Source organism: Mus musculus, chromosome 16 (genome assembly GCF_000001635.26).
Source record: "Mus musculus strain C57BL/6J chromosome 16, GRCm38.p6 C57BL/6J".
NCBI lineage: Eukaryota > Metazoa > Chordata > Mammalia > Rodentia > Muridae > Mus > Mus musculus.
Genome location: NC_000082.6, coordinates 7,307,947 through 7,330,857, shown reverse-complemented (window position 1 = coordinate 7,330,857; position 22,911 = coordinate 7,307,947). Strand labels below are relative to the sequence as shown.

General features: G+C 41.3%; 1 protein-coding gene across 53 annotated transcripts in view; it reads right to left on the bottom strand.

Moving 5' to 3' along the window:
* Rbfox1 (RNA binding protein, fox-1 homolog (C. elegans) 1) overlaps positions 1 to 22,911 on the bottom strand; it is a 1,527,688-nt gene that overhangs the window by 81,623 nt on the left and 1,423,154 nt on the right. For 42 of the 53 annotated variants that reach the window (NM_021477.5, NM_001359725.1, NM_001359724.1 and 39 more), the window contains one exon: positions 416 to 496. The exons of the other annotated variants lie outside the window; for them this stretch is intronic. In NM_021477.5, coding sequence (NP_067452.2) covers positions 416 to 496 — 81 coding nt within the window. The remainder of the gene's footprint in view (positions 1 to 415; positions 497 to 22,911) is intronic. 53 annotated transcript variants of the gene reach the window in all.

Below are 22,911 nucleotides of genomic sequence, written 5' to 3'. Positions count from 1 at the left end.
CAGACCAAGACACTTGCTGAGATATAGGGACTTTTTGGGGTAGCTAGCACATTTAAAATGTGTTACCATTAATTTGCAGAGCTATGATCAATGCAGTCAATGGTCTCTAGTTTCCCTCCCTCCCACAACATTTCCTACCAACCAATTCCCATGTCCCATTCTGGCTGTCAATCAGGACAGCTTTAATGGAGAATGGCTGGTGCATACCTGGGAGGCAGAATCACTATGAATGTGAGCAAGCAGAGGGATTTAGATGCTAAGGCAATGGAGAAACAGACATGCTTATGAAACGTCACTCTACCTTAGGGAGAGCACGGCCAGAAGGAGATGAGGACAGAGACTTACATGACGAGGAAGATGAGTGGACTTATATATACATATCACAAAACAAAAAGAGCCACAACTGTGGGCTTACTTGCAGAAGTATATACAAGTGAACTGGGGCCACTGTACATGGAAGATCCCTCCTGGTTGGCCTGGCACAACAGCACCGTGCCTACAAGAGAGAGAAAGAGAGAAAGAAAGAGATGGTCTCTGGTTGGGGGATAGCACACTACATCTGAGAGCAAGGCAATACAAACAAGAAAGGCAGAGAAATGAAAACACAGCCACATCTCAGAGCACAGGAAGCCAAAGAGACCAGAGGAAACCCACCCACTTCCATATCCCACCCAATACATGCTGTTTCATTTCATATGAGGGTTAACTGTAGGGTCTAGTTAGTAACAGCCTGCTTTTATACACACAATGGGAGTGGTGTGGCATTCTCAAAAGGGGTCTTAAGAAATAGCAGACAACCTGATACCCATGTCCCAGTAAGTTTCCCCTAGGTAAATTCATTTGATCACCAAAAAATTAAAAAAAAATACAGGAGAGGCAGGGGATGGAGACAGAAAGACTTTGGAAGGAAACTAGAATGAGTGGGAGGAGAAAAAGAGTAGGTAATGGAAGAACTGATGAAAAATATACACATGAAATGTCATCATTGAAGCCATGATTATGTATAATTAATATACGCTAACAAACAAACTTTAAAAATACTAATAAGAACCAGACAGGAAATTAGACTGAAACGCCACTTTGTCATGTGATCTTAAAAAGTCATTGGGCCTCTCTGTGTCTCACCATTCCTATCTGAGAAACTGAGAAATGGACATAAATACACCTACCTCCACCAGGTGCCCATGGCAAAGGCTGTCAGTTAAATGATTGCTCCACAAATGGGAAGTTTAGGTGTTGATTTGTTTCCAGGCAATTTCCCCTACCCCTGCCCTAAATATTCATCTTGGTGGAGGAGCTCTTTAGAGGAAGAGTAGAAGGAAGGCAAGGCAGAAAAGAATGTTAGATGTGTCTTCCCTACGGCCTACCCTGGATGCATGCCCGACACTGTGGGGGATGACTGCTGACCTACTTGCTTCAGATTGCATCCCAGGAGCTCCTTACCTCCCACTGCAGTGTCTGCTTACCTGACCTGCAGGCAGCCAGCACTGCAGTGAGGGCTTGCCCCTGCCTGATTTAAAGGACAGGGCAGCTGGCTTCTTGTAAAATGGAAATTTACAGCAGGGAGGACTGGTGGCATCCTGAGACAGTTCCTTCTCTGCTTCTACCTTTGAACTACCCACTCACATCAAGGATGGCTGGCCCGAGGAGGACTCTTCTTGGAAGTTAATTTACCACTGCTACTGCTATTAAATTCAAACTCATGGACTGCAAAGAATGAGTGGGGCTTGGTGCCCATGGAGTAAACCAGTGAGGGATGCTGTAAAAACCTCCCTGCTTTTGGTTCATTTTCCTTACTGGGCCAAATTAACTTCCCTCACTTATTTTGTTACTGTGGCAGGATTGTCATCTTCCACAAAATGAAGCCTACCTCTTGAGCACACCATAGAAGCAAGTCCACCCTATGGAATGGGTCTAGTATCCTGTCCTATGTTATACCAACTTCTACAGACATGTAGTTCAAACTCCCAAGTGTCATTAGGTCCAGAAACAAGAAAGTTGATTGTTCTGCCTGCCTGTGCACCACCACCCAACTCTTGCAGGTTCTAACAAGGTACATTCTCCCTCAAACCCATGTCCACCTTCTCTCTGTGCTTCTTTAGAGTCTTAAACCTATTTCCAGGTTAAAATAAAAGTGTGTGTGTGTGTGTGTGTGTGTGTGTGTGTGTGTGTGTGTGTGCATGTGTGCGTGTATGTTTGCCCGCACATACACGATCAGTCAACATCGAGTATTTATCCTCCATCTTATATTTGAGATGAGGTTTCTCTTAAAACCTGAGGCCACCAATTCAGGTAGAACGACTGGCAGGCCACTGAACTTTTTATGTGGATCCTGCGGATCTGATCTGAGCTAAAAAGCTCTCATGTTTCTTTGGAATTTATTTTATAAGCTGAGTTATCTCCCCAGTCCCCTCAAGACAAAGATTTCATTCAAATCTCAAGCCTATCTCTTCTTCCAGTCACAATGCCTACTAATGCTATTCCTGTCATATAAGAAAAAGTAGCTCAACTGTAGCACACTTGTCGTATGCTTGGACCTAAAGAGGTGCCATCTATCCCTCTTTCCCCTTTGCACTCAAAATAGTCCAGACATAAGAATGAACCCAATTATGCTCACAGTCATCTATAAGATGGAACACAGGACCCCCAATAGAGAAGCTAGAGAAAGCACCCAAGGAGCTGAAGGGGTCTGCAGCCTTATATGTGGAACAACAACATGAACTAATCAGTACCCCCAGAGCTTGCATCTCTAGCTGCATATGTAGCAGAAGATGGCCTAGTTGGCCATCACTGGGAAGAGAGGCCCTTTGGTATTGCAAACTTTATATGCCCCAGTACAGGGGAATGCCAGTGCCAAGAAGTGGGAGTGGGTGGGTAGGGGAGCAGGGTGGGGGGAGGGTATAGGGAACTTTTGGGACATTTGAAATGTATATAAAGAAAATATCAAAAAAAAGAAAAAGAAAAAAGAAAAGAAAAGAAAAGAAAAGAAAAGAAGAGAAAAGAAGAGAAAAGAAAAGAATGAACCCAATTGGTATGGCTCAGTAGTCAGTACACTAAGAACTTGGCTGGGCCCCTGATGAACTTTTGCTGAATTGATGGTTCTCTCCTTTCTACTTCACTTTGTCATCATACAAGAGCTATCCCATGATCTAACTGACCCTCCATAAACATTTCTGGTTACCACAGATAACTGGCAAGGGAATTAAGAACAAATTCCTACCAGCAAGGAGGGAAGAATTCTAAAATCAGTCATTGGAGATGGGCTACCCACCAGGACAGGCAGTTGTTTTATCACGGAGTCCGATGAAAAGCATTGATGTCTGACCTTGCCATGGGTGGGTATCCTATCTGGTTTTGTTCATCGCTCAAACTCTTAGAAATGTAAATTACTAAAGGACACAGAAAGCTATGACTCTGAATCTCCAACATGAAGACACTGGCAGGTAGAGTTTGAGACAGTCCCTCACCACTCTGTCCTGTGCATCCCTCACCACTCTGTCCTGTGCATCCCTGGTTAAAATTTAACCTTTAAAACAAGATCTTAAGTTTCTTGGTGGAGGGTGGGCCAGAATTTCATAAAAGGAAAATCATCTAATTTTAGCCAAAATCACAGCTAACAGACTTTTCAGGATCTGTTGTTAAAACCCCTGGGTCAAGTTTCAATATCCTTAGTGCAATGTGTAGAATTCTACTGGGATCCAACACAGATTCTGAGTAGAAAGCTGAACCCTGGCAGGGTTTAATGAAGCTCTCCTATTTTTCTTGGGCTGTGGACTCTGAGAAGCCAGCCTAGCCAGCCTAGAATCATGTCGTTGAATGTTCCCTTCATAGTACAGCAGAACAAAATGATCTTTACACAAGCATTTAACCTTCTGTAAAACAAAATCTATGCTTGGTCATAAGACTTGGGTTTTATTTTACCTAAAAACATCCTCTAATTGAATTTGCATTGTGCTTATAGTGAGTTATTTTCCCACTTTTTGACCTTTGTTTAAAGGAAAACCTCTAGTTCAATAAAAACATGACACCACAGAGGAACAGGGCAGTGCCCACGCATCTCAGGGAGAGGGTTGTTTAATGCAGATATGTTTAAAAAGTAGGTTAAGTAGCTAAGAGGGTACAACATGCCCTATAAAGACTGTTTAGAAAATCCCTGGAAGCCATTCCGAACACAGCGTACACAAAACCTCTCAATGACTCCCTTGAATTCTCTCTTCTCCCATCCCCTAACAGAGACCACAGGTCAACTGTGAAAGAGTTTCACTCATACAGGCTAAGTGTATCTACTCTTACACAGATGTTCCTTGGCTTAAAACTTATTGTTAAGAAAAGAGTGACAAGAGGGGTGAATTACAGTTCTACTGAATCTCCAGCCAGGGCAGAGACATCACTAATCAGTTTTAATAACACCTATTGGTCCGCAGTGTCCTAAAATGTGCAGAATTGCTCTCAACATGACTACTGGCAACTGCTGCCACTTGATGTGAGTTGGTATGGTGGTGAGAACTCTATGCCCTCCTTGCCCTCAGGGTTGAGGCAAATCAGATGGAATTGGCTTTTCTACCTCTGACAGAATGGAATATTAGTAATTGCATATGGCGAAGCCCTTTTAAAAGTCGCCTTTTCCCGTATCCCCTCTGCATAGTTTATAAGTGACCTCTTCCAGTGCCACTCATCAGGAGTGAATTAATTACTCCTTCTTCATGATCTTATCATACCCATTTCAATTCCCTGCCAGATCCTTTTCTCTATTTATATGGGTTTTCCCTGCAGAAACCCCCAAGGCAGGCCAAATCCTACTTAACATTTTATCCATGGCACCTAGTGAGACACCTGACCCTAGGCAGGGACTAATTAGTGGAGTTGAGTTAAAACACCTTAAAAAAAAAAGAAAAGGATCATTCATATATATATATATATATATATATATATATATATATATATATATATATATATATATATATATATATATATATTTTTTTTTTTTAACCAAAAATAGTGCTTTTCCAACCAGACTCTCTGAGAGGTGACTTCTACTCCCTGATGTTTATGGCTGGGAATTCAACTGCTTAAATATATTCACCAGTTTTCTCTAAGATACCCATCTATTTCACCTTTTTTCTAGGATTATTGACAGAGAGAGAGAGAGAGAGAGAGGGAGAGAGAGAGAGAGAGAGAGAGAGAGAGAGAGAGAGAGAGAGAGAGAGAGAGAGAGAGAGAGAGAGAGAGAGAGAGAGAGAGAGTGTAGTGTGGGAAATGCCTGTGAGTACTTGGGTACTCGCTACCACTGAATCAGATTTTTCTAGGCCAGAAGAGGATATGGCTGTCTTTGTCTGAGGTTGTCTACCTGATTGCTTTGAGCCAAGGTCTCTCACTGACCTGGAATGTGCCCCTTTTGTCTAAGCAAGGTGGCTGGCCAGTAAGTTCTTGGGATCCACTGCCCCTACCTCCAACTCTAGCGATATGGGCAGGTTCAGCTTTTAACCTGGGTGCCATTGAATCTGCCCAGTCGTCATGCTTTCAGAGCAAGTGCTGTTACTGATGGAGCACACTGCCAGCCCCTTTCCTGGGTTCTTTTAAGGATGAGTCATATGGTTAGCTGGACAGCAAGCCTGGTTGCCAAGTCTCAGACCACTGATAACTCTAGCTCATCTGCAGCTGCAAGGAAGATAGCCCTCTTTCTGAGGATGATTAGGCCCTGTTCCAAAGCTCATCCATCTTATGCTGAAGACCAAAGGCTCCTGCACACCCAGTTCTGCGAAGATGCACATAGACCGTCACAGGTAGGATTTTAAAGTCTCTATCTGGCCAAAGGGAAGCCAGTGGGATGTCTGAAGTGATATCAAACCCTTGCTCATCAGGACATTTCCCCTGGCATGGGGCGTGGGGGAGATGGTCATTATTCCTGGCTAGCAATTCAGCCTGGAAGGGACATATGTCTTTTCACAGACAGGAAGGATAGTGCCAAAAGGTTTAACCTTGCTATTAGTTATTAAATAAGCAACCTAGATTCAAACAAGCAGATAAACGCTACAACTTTATAGCTTCTACAAAGGCAGCTACTTTCAGACACAGCTCTAACATCACTTCTTCCGAACAACTGGAGTGCATTCCCTACATGTCTTCTTTCACCGGCTTCTAATTGAATGAGCATCTTTCCTTTGGCTGTTTCTAACTGTAAAAGGTTTATAATTAAGCCTACACCTCTCTCTATTCCTTTGGATCCAGGATCCTAGACTGAAAGCAGAGAAGCAGCTGAAGACAGAAGCTCTGGCTTCTGAAGTGGCAGGTGACACTTCTGAACAATAAAATTAGAGACAGGGAAGAAGAAATAAAGGGTCTTTATCAATGCTCACTTAGAGTCAATGGAGCAACCTCCCTGCATCATCCCTGTGAATGACCAGGCCTTGCCCTGGATTACTAGAATCCAAAGAGAAAGAAAAGAACAACAAACAAACAAAACAAAACAAAAACAAACCACCAACAACAAAACAAAGAACAACAACCACAAAAGGAAAGGCTAGAACTATAGGTCACACACTTGTGAGGTTTTTAGATCAGTCCTCAGAATTTCTGTTTAAAGCCTAGCGTGGTATGGCAAGCGCTTGTAATCTCAGTGGGAGCATGGTGTGGAGACTTAGAGATAGGCAGATAGATCCCTGGGACTCACTAGCTAACTAGCCTATGGGAATTAAAGAACTCCAGGCTGGTGAGCGAGCTTCTGTCAAATGAAGAGCATAGAGAGCAACTTAAGACTGATACCCAAGGTTGGCACTGATGCTCCCTCCAAATGTACACACACACACACACACACACACACACACACACACACACACACACACACACACACAAAGGACATTCTGTATGCCTGGTCCCTAGGGGTGGCCAATTCATTTTATCATCCCAAGACTAATATGTTTGAAAGATAATTTTTTCTGTTTAGACATATAAAACCAAAGGATTCCTGGGATTCTGTAAGACCATTTGAACAGTGGTGCACCTGTTCTTGAAGGGTTTGTGTGTCCTCAATGCATCCACAATCTTTTCCTCTGCTAGTCAAGTCAACTAAGAAGAGAGCTCTCTGCTGGGCTCTTCATGGGTTTTCTCCTGCCACTGGGCATGGTAATGTATCTGACTGTAATAGAGTGTGAGGGAGGAGGGCTAAGGGCCGTGTGAGAGCAGGAAGCACATTGCCTGAGCTTGGCCTGCTCTCTTCCTGGGCTCATCTTGGGAATATAGGGCTGTAAAGATCAGTGTTTAGTCTGTAGGATTTTTAAGTGTCGACCAAGTATAGAGTGACTTGCTGGCTCTGGAAGCTATTTGTGGAACTGTGTGTGTGTGTGTGTGTGTGTGTGTGTGTGTGTGTGTGTGTGTGTTTTAAACCAGCATACTATCTTTTTAAAAATGAACACGATTAGGGACAAAGACAAACACAAGGAAAAACAAACAAACAAACAGACAAATAAGAAATAGTTCTGAGCACCAACTTGGGCCTATGTGAGCAGCAATATGATTCACTGGTATTCAGAAAATTAATAAACTATTTCAAGACAATTTTCATTATATATTTACAGCTGGTGAGAATGGTCTTGTCTTTCTGCTGTCTGCCACAAGCAAGACTGAGAAACCCCAGGAGTCATTAATGCCAGAAACAGTTTTATTTTGGCTGGGTAGGGCCAAGGGGAGGATCCGGAGGGATTGGGGTAAGGAGAAAACATCATTAAAATGCACTGTAAAAAAACAAACTGAAGGAGGACAATCTATGTGCACGCGTGGATGTTCTCGTGTGTGCAGGTGTGTGTGGAGGCCAGAGGAAAACCAGGAAATGTTGGAACTGTTTTTTGGGCACTGTCCACCATGCTTAGAAAACAAACAAACAAACAAGCAAAACAAACAAACAGAAACAAAACAAGTTCTTTCACTGGCCTGGAGCATGCCCAGTAGCCTTGGCTGGCTGGCTAGAGAGTCACTGTAGAGATCTTCCAGTCTCCACTACAACATGCGATTATAAAGACATGCCACTATGCCTGGCTTGTTTTAAAACAAACAAAATAACAAGCAAACAAACAAAAACCTTGATGTTTGGGGATTGAACTGAGGTCATCCAATATGTAAGTTACCTCCCCAGCCACACAAAGGACTTCTGCATTCATCACTTAGCAGGGAATGTTTGCCTGCCTTTGCTCACACCCAACCAGGAAGGTCAGTGGTGTTGGTCAGTTTAGATTTTTTTAAGGCAAAAGAAAACCCATGCATTTTCCTCCCAGAAGCCTTATTGAACAATAGCAGATTATTAGGGCTCCAGTAATTATTCACTTTGTCAACGTAAATGTTTGTCTCTTCTATTGTTTTTGGGTGGTTTTTAAAAGCTTTAAAAATTAGCATAAAAGTAGGGGGGAAAAACATCCAAATTGAATGACCCAGCTATGGGCACATGAAAAATGAGCCCCCTGCTAAAACAGAAACCTGTCAATTTATTTGTATATGTCACTAGACTTTGGAAAGGGTGGCTACACCCTGTAGCTTCTTGCAGTCACCCATATCATTAGAGCCCAGGCAGGACTTATTACATACGGACCACCTGGGCCCTTCAGGGCTTCTAAATCCAAAGGAACTTGCAAAGACCTAAGTGTCTTAGAAGATCCCTTATCCTGGAAGGACCAAGGGCCATAGTTTGTGAAATGCTCACCTTGATTAACTCCCTACATCTCCAGGACACTAATTGAGGCATTTAATATAACCTGAAGCAAGAAGGAAACAGAGCATCCTCCCAGAACCCATGGCAGGGAGGTCTAATCCAGAGGCTCAGAAGTATACACAAACAAACAGCAAGCACATCAAGGATGTAAGTAGGATAAAGCTCACCATAATAGATCTATACCAAAAATAGATCCACACCCTGCTTTTGTTTGTTTGTTGAGAAAAACTGTTGCATGCAGCCTAGGCTATGCTCCAACTTTGTAGCCAAGAATGACTTTGAACTCGTCTTCCTGCCTCTACCACTCAAATATGAGGCTACTACACCCAGTTTTTATAGTGCTGGGGACAGAGCCCTAGGCATCATAAGTGCCAGGTAAGCACATCTATGAAAAAGTGCATTATGTCTATCCTTCTCATCAATCACAAGGTAGACGGTTATCTTTGCTCTGTAACCTGAGGAAGAGAGGCCTCTCCTAGTACCAGTTGCTCTGTGAACTGTGGAGGTAGGCTACTATGCATGTGTGGACTACATGATCCTTGAGAGGGCCCTGTGAGTTTTCCTTCCCTAGGGAGAGGTGTGTGGGCCAACTCCCAGTTATGGAAGGGATTGCATGTCACTTCAGAGCCTAACATACCAAAGGATGACCTTCAGGTATTATAATTGGGTTAAATGAGGCCATGTGGGTGGACCTAATAGAGTAGGAGTGCTCTTTTTCTTCTAAGAGGTAATTTGGATAGAGTCTTGCACAGAGAGAAGACCTGATGAATGTACAAAGATGTCAGCCATCTTGGGTCCTCAATTCCTTACTCTTTTGCTGTTAGCCTCAGAATTTTGAAAATATCTATTTCTGTTGATAGCTACCCTGTCTTTGATGCCTCTGTAAGTCCCAGCAAGCTAGTGCATATGGCAATCCCTTCACAGACCCTGTCTTGAGGGACAATGAGACACCCTACAGTTTTTCTTCCCAGGTGGCATCTTCCCAACTTTGACTTTCTACTAGACTCAAAACTTTGGGTTGTTCCCGTTCACATTGTAAGAAAAGATACTGTTTCTGATTGACAAATAAATCCAAAGGCACAAAGTGCTGTGGATGCTCCTAAAGTCACACATTTTTGAACACCAGACAAGCATTAAGCTAACAGTACCACAGTTCTAATGTTCTTATAACAACTTGAAAGACAAGCTTCTCTGAAGGGCTACAGTAGAGCTTCCAGGACAGGGATATTCCCTTTTATAGGGGCACAAACATCACTGGAAAATGTTGCATATGTATATATATACATATTTCTTATAAATCAAAATGTGTTTCAATTGCACTGGGAAATTTCCATATTTAAATGGGCCTGAAGCACATGCACTCTGTAAATCATCCTTCAACCTAATTGATTTTTCTTTCTTTTTAAGATTTATTTATTTATTTTATGTAAGTACACTGTAGCTGTCTTCATACACCCCAGAAGAGGACATCAGATCTCATTATGGATGGTTGTGAGCAATCATGTGGTTGCTGGGATTTGAACTCATGACCTTCAGAGGAGCAGTCGGCGCTCTTAACCACTGAGCCATCTCTCAGCCCCCCTAATTAATTTTTCTAACTTCTGATTTTCATACTATTCATCATTTCTTATCTTTCTTTTTGCTTCTTAATTTTTGTCACAATTTTAGGCTTTGCATAGATGTTCCAAGAACAATTCCAAGAATTTGTTTATAATTTTCTCATTGATTAGTTGAATAAAATTTTAAGTGACTCTTTTATTTATCTGTCCCCAAATTTGAGGCTACCTGTGGTTTTAAGGGAAAATATTTAATTCAATATGATATTAAATTAAGAAAAACAATTCCAGAAGCTCTGTTTGTGAGTGTGTGTGTGTGTACATGTATACTGTACCTGTATAAAAAAGTGTCTAGGCTACAGGTCAACATTGAGCATCTTTCTCAATGGCTTCACATATTTTATATTCCCAAAAGGCTGTCTTACTGGCCTGGAACTCACCAAGAAGTGTAGGCTGGATGCCATGTAAACCCACAAATCTCTCTATCTTCATCTTCCCAGTACTGGTATAATCCCAGCACACTATTATGGTAAATAGAACTAATATTTGCCTGGAGATCTCACTATTGACTTAGCTCTATCCCCGGAACTCAGAAACCCAAGAAGCTCCAGTTCTTCTTTGAAATACTATCTGTCCTTAACAACGTGTAATATAGGAACTACTCGCTATAATCTCAAAACTTGGAAGGATAAGGCAGGAGGATCATGAATTCTAGGCAGGTATGAGAAATATAGTAAAACCATGTCTCAAGCACAAAATGGCACTATATTTAAATATTATACCCATTAAACACACAGCAATTCTAAAACACAGATATATTAAGGATTGTGCTGAGAACTACATTGATTTGTGGAGCTAAATGCAAATGATTTCAACCAGATTTCTCCACTAGAGTTTTAAATAATATTCTTAAAAATCTTGTATCAATAAATTATATAGTCTTCAAGTAAATCTGGCCACTATCAACATTTTTATGTTCTTTAAGCCAAGCCTCAGCTTTACCTGGTTGAAAAGACATTAACAGAATACTATTGCTGACCAGTGAACCGGTCTTAAAATTGTTTCAATGTCTATTAATTAAGTTTTATTGACTCACAGCCATATGCACTCATATATGTAGAGTGTATATGTACTTTGTGCTATGATAGGGAGTGGAGAATTGATAGGAGAATCTGGAAGGCCTGCAGAGTTTGAAATATCTGCTATCCACCTCTCTTCCATAAACACTTAAAAGACATTTTTAAAAATCAGCTTCCACTGTTTGTTTAGAGTCACATTAACAGCAATCTTGTCTAGATATACACTAGCCCTTACTCAGGAAGCTGACACTAAGTATTTCAAAAGACATTTTTTTATCAATACTGACCAAAATTTAATTTTGTTTTTGTTAAAAATCTGATGATATTGTTTTATTGTTGTTGCTGGTGGTGGTGTTGATGGTAGTGGTGTGTGTATGTCTCTCTCTCTCTCTCTCTCTGTGTGTGTGTGTGTGTGTGTGTGTGTGTTTCACATGTATGTGAACATCAGAAGACAACTGGGTGTTGTTTATTAGAAATGGTCTTTCACTGGCTTCAGTGATTAGGGTAGGTTGATTGGTAGACACTGATCTGCCTGTCTCTACTCCCCCGCCCCCACACTTGAATACAACAGGACTACCATCCTTGGCTAAAGTTGCTTTTGATATGGGTTCTGGGGATTGAACTCAGGTCCTCATGTTTTCCTGGCAAAGCCTTATTGCCTGAGCTATCTCCATCATCTGATTGTTATTTCCTAACTCCAGACTTCATGGATATAAGGGCCATGTAGAGACAGGAAGGATCCAGGGTCATGCATTTCACAAATTGCTATGCTTCATGGTCCTGTGACTGTTTTCCATGCAAGCTTCAGTCGCGCAGGTCTGGGATATGACTTGAGGTTCTTTGCTCACATGAACAGCCAGCATCTGAAGGTCTTACTTGGGCAGTGAGATTTCAGGGACTCTGAAGCTTGTCTCAACAGCTCTCCAGAACAGAGAATGAGCACCCATGGGGTTCAGGTCCTATAACCAAGTATGCTCTACCTGCACTGTACCCCTTTTGCCAAGAGAGATAAAGGGCTAAGAAGGGAAAATTCCTTAAAAGAAATGGATTCTACTAGCTTTATAGAAATCTGACATTTAGACTCTTTTCTCCAAGCTCCTGCCTCTCCATAGTGACACATAGTTGATTTGGGCTAATCTAACACACTTCCTGACCCGGAGATGGTCAGTAGCCACTGTCCCAGCATCACTGAAGTTACCTTTATATGTGTTCTGGCTAGAACATCTTATTCCCAACAAGAGATGCCCAGGGAATCCCAGTCACACTTAAAAATCTGCACTAGGCCTTGACACTTAGCAGAAAACACCTCTGGACAGAAAGGATAAAAACAAAACGTACTTGCAGGACTAAAGTAAGACTGAGGAAGGAGACACAGATGGGAGAATAATGGCCTTTTGAGGTCTGATAGTGTAATTCAAATAAACAAGGAACCAACCAAACAATAACAAAACAGGTTTAAAAACTCTTCCACTTGGCTTTGTTTTCTAGTATGAATGTAGGCTATTTGACTTTGAGAAAACTCATTTTCTACATCTGTAAAATAGGGATTAAAATAACGGGTTGATAAAGTAATATCAGGATTAGGTCAATTTTTAAGGGCCAGGCAAATATTTGCTGAGTGGTCACAATGATAATACTAATTGTAATAAATATTAAGAGTCTCAAACTATGACACTGTCAGAACTAGATTGTTTCTTTAAGAAAAAGGGGCAGCCAAGATTACCATTGTGCTAAATATACTTTAAAAGTGGGAATTCATTGCAAACCTTTAAATGTATTGGTTGTCTGTAAAATAGGGTGTGGCTGTGGAACAGAAAGTCTAGACCACCCCAGTCTGTTGTCCCACATCCTTACTGAGCAGAGACTACTCTGGGTAAAGGTTTAAAGACAGTTCCAGCTGTATATGAGACATGTGGTCTCTAGTAGTACATCAGACTGTACGTATTTGTGACTTCTGCTTCTAGTAGAAGTCAGCTCATGATGAAGTCTATCCAGGGAATTAAGAAATGACTTCTGCCTCTCCTTTTCTAGTTTTCCCAACCCCATCACATCCTTGGGAATATGGCTAGGCTCTGGAACAGCAAAGGGTCTCGAAGGCTGCTGAAGAGGCTCCCTGTTCCTCCTTATGTTCTACATGCCATCTTAGAAATCTGTTTTAGGGTGCTCCAGCTATTTTTTGGAGCAGAAGAGAGTAACATCTTGAGTTGCCTTCTTAAGAGAAAATAAATTTCACCTCTGAATTTCTCAGAATGTAACTATACAGATGCTTAAATATGCTTCCCAGAAACACACATGTGAGGGGAGAGAGAGAGAGAGAGAGAGAGAGAGAGAGAGAGAGAGAGAGAGAGAGAGAGAGAGAGAGAGAGAGAGAGAGAATTTAGGTATGCACTATAGAATAAAAGCAAATATATTTTCAAAAATTATGTAGAAATGAGTTCTGATTTTCTTCATTTCATATGCACATTAAAGAAGCAACAGAAAGACCTAAATAGATTATTTTCCAAGGAAAACATCACTAATATTGGGGTGTTTGTGTCTTAGAATGATAAAGGGTTTAATATGATGATGACTGTACATTGATTAACCTTTGCATCAGATTTGAATATATAACCCATTACCTAATTTAATCTCTCAAACAATAACAGCCGCTGGCATTATTCTTTGAATAATCCTTGCTTAGTTTCCATAATGGTATACAGTTAATGAAAACTCCATTAGAATGTTGCATGTGGCATAATTAATCCTGGCTGTTTTCTTTTGGTGTAAATAGCTAATGTAGATACTGAATTCTGTTTTTCACTAGCCTTATTAATCTTTCATAAACCAACATTTTGACTGCAGTAGGTTATAACAGCTCTGAGGAAGTTCTAGAAACATACTACATCCTAGCTTCGTGGTCACCTGTGTGGGGTGGTACCTTGTGTGAGCTGGTTCTTTAACAGCATGACATTTTCAAAACAGTGTGAGTTGGGGAGCTGGCTCAGAGCTTAAGAGCCCATATTGCTCTTGCAGAGGACCTGAGGATCCTAGTGCCAACTACTACCAGGCAGCTCACAAAAAACTCTAACTTCAGCTCTAGGAGGTCTGATACTCTTGGCCTCTGAGTTTCATGATACTGGGTTGCACAAACCATCTCCATGTCCACATAATTAAAAAATATTTTAAAAAATCAAAAGGCAATGGTATAGTTTAAATTTGCAGAACACATAATTAGCATAAAGGGTATGATAGACTGTTTGGTCAATTTGAGCCTACTCACACAACTTAATTAACTGGACAAATAGGCATAGCCAAAACTTTTGAAAAAGAATACTAAGTGTGGGAAACAATTATAGTAATATATATGGCTGGATAGTTTATAATCAAAAGACAATGTAACATAAATAGTTCTAAATTGCTTCCTGTTTGAGGTATCTGATAAGTCTCTTGCCTAGGAAATGGTTTAGACAGAAGGAAATCTGTGATCACTTCCTTGCTTACATCATCAAGTGGTGTGGGGTGTGTGTGTGTGTGTGTGTGTGTGTGTGTGTGTGTACTCACAAGAGTACAGATAACAGGAAACAGTTTGAATGTCATTCCTAATTTTCTTTTCAAGACAGGGACTCTCACTGGACTGAAAGCTCCCTGCAGGCTCTGTCCAGGAATTGACTTCTGCCTACCCAGCACTGTGTCCATAAGAGTCCATTGATATGGGAACTTTTTTTTTTTTTTTTTTCGAGACAGGGTTTCTCTGTATAGCCTTGGCTGTCCTGGAACTCACTTTGTAGACCAGGCTGGCCTCATATTCAGAAATCTGCCTGCCTCTGCCTCCCAAGTGCTGGGATTAAAGGCGTGCGCCACCATAGAGTCCACTTTTATAAAAGTTCCCATATCAGCCTGGTGTGGTGGCACACACCTTTAATCGCAGCACTTTGGAGGCAGAGGCAGGTGGATTTCTGAATATGAGGCCAGCCTGGTCTACAAAGTGAGTTCCAGGACAGCCAAGGCTATACAGAGAAACCCTGTCTCGAAAAACCAAAAAAAAAAAAAAAAAAAAAAAAAAAAAGTGGATTCTATGGACTGAACTCAGGTCCTTTTAGCATGGGTTTTGGGATTCAACTTAGGTCTTTCGTGCTTGTAAACTACATAATTTACTGACTGGACCATCTTCTCAGTCTCATAACTAATGATATCTAATAACGAATGGTATCCAGATATTTGCCCCTCCTTAGAAGTGGGAACAAAACACCCATGGAAGGAGTTACAGAGACAAAGTTTGGAGCTGAGATGAAAGGATGGACCATGTAGAGACTGCCATATCCAGGATCCACCCCATAATCAGCATCCAAACGCTGACACCATTGCATACACTAGCAAGATTTTATCGAAAGGACCCAGATGTAGCTATCTCTTGTGAGACTATGCCGGGGCCTAGCAAACACAGAAGTGGATGCTCACAGTCAGCTAATGGATGGATCACAGGGCTCCCAACAGAGGAGCTAGAGAAAGTACCCAAGGAGCTAAAGGGATCTGCAACCCTATAGGTGGAACAACATTATGAACTAACCAGTACCCCGGAGCTCTTGACACTAGCTGCATATGTATCAAAAGATGGCCTAGTCGGCCATCACTGGAAAGAGAGGCCCATTGGACACGCAAACTTTATATGCCCCAGTACAGGGGAACGCCAGGGCCAAAAAGGGGGAGTGGGTGGGTAGGGGAGCGGGGGTGGGTGGGTATGGGGGACTTTTGGTATAGCATTGGAAATGCTATGAAATGTAAATGAGCTAAATACCTAATAAAAAATGGAAAAAAAAAGAAAAGTAAACTCTTAATTTATGATCTTATAAATTCATATGTATATATGGTATATTGTTAAATTGCTTATTTTGTTCTTTTAATGTTGAAAACTGGCACACAATTAATATCTTAGCCATCAATATGTAATTTCCCAGCGAAGTGGGTATTGGTAGACTCTTACTCCCTAAGGCTCACTTCTTGCACCTCTGCTATTCATCCTCTCTCTCCTTCTCAGCTTCCTCCGGCCATGAATATGTGTCTTCTGCCTCCCCTATCCTTCCTCATCAGATACCTCTGGGTACAGGTTAGATGCAATGGAGCAGCAAAGTTCTAGCTCCTTGTTTTCTAGCTGTGCTTTCAGTGACAGCCGTCCCCTCAGAGGACTCACTCCAGTACGCATATTCCTTCCTGTGGTATTTTCAGCAACATTTCCGTTGAAGACATCCTCTGATCTCAGCAGATCAATATGCCTCAGCCTTTGGAAAGAACTTCACTTCGCCCAGAAATTCCCACACGTGGTAACAGATAAAGATCGAGTCCCTATATCTTCCTTATTCATTTAGAATTTCTTAATAGATTCTAAAGTTAAAGGTTGAGGGATGCCTTGGGACTTGCAATCTTCCTACCACTGCCATGAACTTTTTCTTCTTTTCCTGTCAGATGGACTATTTATCTTTAATGACCCAATTTACATCACCTGTTTGGTTCCTAATGCATATGCAATGATTGTTTTTGTTGGCAGTGTGTATATGTGTACACATAAGCACATGTGTGCAAGTTCCAGGTTGTTGCTGTTGGGTATGTGTACATATGCTGGTGTGTACAATGTCCTTTTTGTACACTGAGAGTGTTGTTTGGCATCCTTTGGTATTTGAAGGAAGGCATGGCTCTGCACTGTTACCTTGGCTAAGATGTACAAGAAATGGCCTTTGTTCTATAACATTGTACTAAAGAATGAGTTGGAATGGGGTGATGGCTCAAAGGACAAGGCACTTGTTGCACAAGCATGAGGACCTGGACAATGGTCGCTTATTTGTATAGACCATGTTTCAACTGAGAGACAAGAGATAGAAACAGAACCCCCTGAAGCTCACAGACTAGCTACGAAGAACCCCCAAATGACCCTGATTTCAAATAAGATAGGAGGAGAAATGACACATTCAATCCCCTCAACACACACATGAGGACACATACAAATTGTATGTACACATACTACACATACATGAGCAGGACAAATGGGTTAATGGAAGCAAGTAACAGGGTTTTTTGTTTGTTTGTTTGTTTTTCTTTTTGTTTTTATTTGCAGTGGTCTCACTTTGGTCATTCTATGATGAGTCTAGTACAGCCAAGTTGCATCAGCGGAGCTCTGTGTGTTCCTGCCAAGTCTGACCACTAAAACAGTGTAGTCCTAACAAAACCCCTGAGCATCACCCTCTCTGTGTGACCTACATGCAGTTCTTATATGAGAAATGCCCTACCTCCCATTGCCTTCGGAGGAGCAAGCCTTGACAGACTTCCCATGCAACAGAAAAAGAACAAATTTATTTAAGAAATGCATTTATTTTAACCAGCTCAGCAAGTCCTGATCCTATCTGAAGAAAAAAAAAAAACCATAGGTTCCATCAAAGATGAGCTGTGTTCCCTCTGTGGGCCAAGGAAGAACGGGGATAAAAATTAAGGCTAAATGTGGGCCGAGATGAAGTGAAATCTGATAAGACAGACTCGGCAAGAAGACGGCAAGGAGCAAAGTGAATCTCATCCCAATGAGGAGGCAAAGGTAAACAGATGTACAAGATAAGGCCTCTGAGGTGGAACATTTTCAGGCTGAGAATCCTGCGCTTGGGGACTGAAATCTGGATGCCCCGTTCCGGCTCACTGAAGTGCACTGCATTTGAATTTAGCAGATGTGTAAATTATACACAGCATCCCAGAGCCAAAGGTCACTGTTTGACAAGAAGTTTCTTTAAGGACAAAACGCAGCATCTAAGTCCAGCCTATTCCTATGGGTGGCGATGTCAAGACATTCATGCCAAGAGAGATATCTGAATATTTACTGCTTGGAGGGCTTTGAGTGGCAAGGGGACTTGCAAACATATACCACCATATTCCAAGGTGCCAGAGTTGTATGCTAAATTGCATGGTTGATGCCCAGGGACTATACCACACACGTACCCTGAGCTCAGTCTTCAAATAAAATAAAATGTGTGCCTGGGAACATAGCTACTCTGTGTGCCAGCTTCCTTTCCTGGCCTGTGATAAGTATGCTTGCTGACAGAAGCTACTTAAAGAGCAAGGTTTATTCTGGTTGATGGGTAGAGCCCATCAACATGAAGAAGGCATAACAAGCACAGCTGGTCACATCGTGTACACAGTCAGCCAGCAAGGAACAATGAATGCTCAGGCTGTCTGCTTTCTCCATTTTATCCAGTACAAGACCTCAACCCACGGGATGTTGCGACTTATCTTCTCACTGCAAAGGCTCTAACGCCTCAATCTAGATTCTCTCCCAGACATGCCCTGAGGCTTGTATCCTAGGCAAGTAGACCATCACACCATGGCTTTTGAATAGTCTTACATTTTGCAGGTGTTAACTTGTTCAAAATACAGGAAAAAACTGAAGAGAGAAAGAGGGAGAGAGAGAGAGAGAGAGAGAGAGAGAGAGAGAGAGAGAGAGAGATGCAAAAGTAGGCAAAAGGTCATCTTATCAAATGCACTGAACTACATAAAGAGCAACTGGAAAGATGGATGGAACAGGGGTTCATGCTGCCCTGCTCTGACACCGTTCTGAGATGAAGCATAGTTCACAGTGGCCAAATGCTCACAGAAAACCCACACATTTGTACAGATAATCCAAGGTCAAATAAAGCTGCCCTTTTGAGACAAGCAATCACAGAGTGCTATATCCCAACTCTTTGTTTTTAAACTTCACATTGATATGTCAATCCACTATCCTAGCACCTGCTCTCCTGTGATGTGGTTCAGGGCCAGGCTCCCTGATATGGACATAGGCAATGGAGGTGACTCCAGCGACCACACTAATCCCTTAGATTTATATCTTACTTCAGAGCCTGTGAAGTTGTCTTGCCCTTGTTATTGTACCTCATCCTACCTGTGACCTTGGGATCAGCTTACCTGAAGACCTGATCAATTTTCACGTGGGGTATTGTCCCAGCATGCCCTTCTTCTAATACGTTTTTATTACCCCTCTCAAAACAAAACAAAAATATGTTTTATTTTTAGTTGTATCAACCAAGTCCTCTTCCTCCCTTCTCAAGTATTGCTAAGGAGAATAATTGCTACTAGGATCTCTTCTCCTCTATCATCTGAAAGTTGTCCTCCTGCCACCCTTGGCCTCTCTCTCTCTCTCTCTCCCTCTCCCTCTCCCTCTCCCTCTCTCTCTCTCCCTCCTTCCCTCCCTCCCCATGTGGTGTGTGTGTGTGTGTGTGTTTGTGTTTGTGTGTAAAAATTTTCTCCTCTTTAAGACACAACCCTCTCTTTGCTTTGCATTTCACTAGAAGTTCCTTTCCTTTCTCTATTGATTGTGGCTCCTGGAGTAATGTAAGTAAATCACAATTCTCCTTTGCAGGCTGGGTGTTCCTGAACCACGAGAGTGAGTGATGTGTGTTCAAGTGCTACATCTTAGGAATCTTGTTAAGTTTTGCCGCCTTCCTGCCCCACTGATGGAATATTTAATCTCTGAAGTGAGTTGGCTGGTATGATATACAGTGTGGGGAAGCCCTGTGCTGTGGATCTTACTGGCAATTGAGGATCAGAACACTGCCATTTGTCAGTATCACTATGACAGCTTTGAATAATCTTCTGCTTTTTATTTATTTTGCTTCACTTATTATGAAGATTAAAGGTATATTGAATCAACAGTCTTACTGGATAGATATCATCTCTAAAAAATACTACAATTTCATTTAAAAGTAGTGAGGGTCTTATGCTTGTGTGTGTGGGGGGGTGCACATGTGTGTACACATGATTTTGTGTTTGTGTATGTACATGTAGAGGTAATAGGATAACCTCAAGAGTTGTTCCTCAGGAACTATCTGCATGGTTTTGTTTTGAGACTGGAATAACTGCAGATACTCACAGATATTCCATTTCTATTAGCACCCCAAATTTTATTTAAATACCAATATGTTGGGGCCATACATATTGGTCAAAATCTTCAAGATCTATCTGTGCCTTAATTGATTTATCAATTATTTATCTTGAGAATAAACCTCATAAGGTATGAAGATAATTAGACTTGAGGAAATAGGTTAGACTGACTTGAGAAGTAGGCTAGACTTAGTAAACTAAGTTCCTGAGAATCCATCTTTGTCTTCTTCACTAAGCAGAGACTATAGGCACGTGCCAGAATGCCTCACATTTTAACTTGGGTTCTGGGAATTGCACTCAGGGCCTCAGTGTTGCACACCAAACACTTTCCCAGTTGAGTTAGCTCTCACAATTTCAAAATGTCTTATTAGAAATGGCAAAAATGTCTCTTTATGGACAAGGGTGTGAAAAAGAATCTTTTAATGTGTCTTCTTTATTCCAATTCTTAGGCATGTTCTTTCTAATTACACCGAATAACTTGAGGCATACTGGTGGGAGCAGATACTCACAGATATTCTATTTCTATTAGCACCCCAAATTTTATCTAAACACCAAGATGTTGGGGCCATACATATTGGTCAAAATTTTCAAGACCTATCTGTGACTTAATTGACTTATCAATCATTTATCTTGAGAATAAACCTCATAGGGTATGAAGATAATTAGACTTGGGGAAATAATCAATACTGCTTAGCTTTATATGAAAACATCCACCTGTCTTTGGAGAAGATTTATATCTCTTCCTAGAATATGCAGATTTATGTATATTTGCTTCACCACACTTGTATTCAATAAGAATTTAAAACACTTCATAGTAAGTATGACTGGAGGAGAAACCACACAAAAAAAGGAACTCTAAAATGAAAAACCTTTTAAAACAGCTTTCTAATGCTTCCCAGGACGTGTGCATGCATGCAAATGTCATAATCTATCAAGGCAAATTAATACTGTTCTGCTAGTAATTAAAGGTCTTCATTAAGAAGTGCTCCCTCCCTCCCCACCCCCATCAGACATCAGCAATAAAAATGCACTGGGGGACACCAGAAGGTTCTATAGGAAAATCAATAACTTGCCATTTTATAATTAAAAGAGAAAATAAATGTTAGGGGAAAGTCCACTAAATTAGGAAAATTACCTTTAGGAGAGATTGAAAATATTGATTTTAATTTACAAAATCTGTGAACTTTCCATGCCCCATTCTGAGAGACAATTGGAGGCTGGATGGTTCTTTCTGCATAAGCTCAAGAAAAATCAATAACTATGCGAGGGGAGTGTCATGAAATCTGTCATGAACAGATCTTAGACTGAGAAACGACTAACGAGTCTGGCTTTCCATCTCGGACATACATAGGGAGGACCTATGAAATATCCAAAGAAAGCCAGAGGCAAGGTCTTCCTTTGCCTCAGATGTGAGGCACCCTCCAAATTGCAAGAGAAAGCCAGTCTATTTTCATAGCTAGAGAAGTTTAGAATGCTTAGAGAATTTCTAGTCATGGGTGTGTAGCTGGAAGGGATAGGTTATCATGGCCAGACTTCACACTCGTGTGGGTCATCATGCCCAGACTTCATACTTGTGTGGTGCTTTGCCAACTGAGCTCATGCAATTGGCCTCCTTTTGTGTTTTGTTTTTAAAAAACTAGGCTTCAATTTGTAACCCATTCCAGCCTCAGACTAGAGGAGATGCTCTTGCCTCGGCCTCCCAAGAACATGTGGTTCCATGCCAGGTTTCTTGCTTTAAAAAACAAACAAACTTTAATTTATTGGGAAAAAAAATCTCATAGATATCATTAGTTGTTTAGGTTTCTTCACGATGTCCTCACACAACCGATGCATATACCTGACTGTGATGGGGGTGCTAGAACAACCCAGAATATTAATATATTAATAAAGAATTAATATTTATAAAATATAATGAACTTACAAAGAACTAAGCCCCTGGGATTGATCAGAAACCAAATATTTTGTTGAAATCCCAAAGGAAGCATATACCCTTTGTATAGTTTTGTGTTATAATTTGCAAAACTGCCACAAGGCTTTAATACATTTATATATATATATATATATATATCGAAAGTGCTTAGAAGAGTGCCAGGCCACAGAAAATACTGAATGCACGTTACCCCTCCAAACTTACTCTCCTTCTTTCTCCTAGATCCCTCTCTGCTGAGGCTGGCCCTGGAGGCAGTTTCAATTAATGTTGTGATGCTATGAAAGAAATGCAGATTCTCTTACACTTGCATATGTAAGTCATTCTAACCCTATTTTTGTGTTCTTCAAAGTCAGTAGGTATGCATTCTGAGAAAAGCATTCCAAATAAAAGAGATTGCTGACATTATCTTGATGAGTTGAGGCAAGAATGCCCAAGAGGAAGGGAAAACTATACAATGTTCTCAGATCACACCCACATTTGCTCCAAATTCCACAAGGGAGTTCTTCCTGCTTCTTCCTCCTGTGTTCAGGTTTTCTCCCGAACACAGGCACAAGCCACATTCACAGGTCTAAAGAACCTGCCATTGCCTTGGGTCAGCTGCTGCGGGTTTGTGACTGTCTGTGCAGGTGTGTGGAAGCCAGATTTTCACTGATCTTTTTGGGAGATTTTGTATATTTGTAACTCTGGACAAGATATACCCCATCTTGCTCCTGTACAGATGGTCATACCCCTAAGCCCAGACATTAATACGCCCAGTACCCA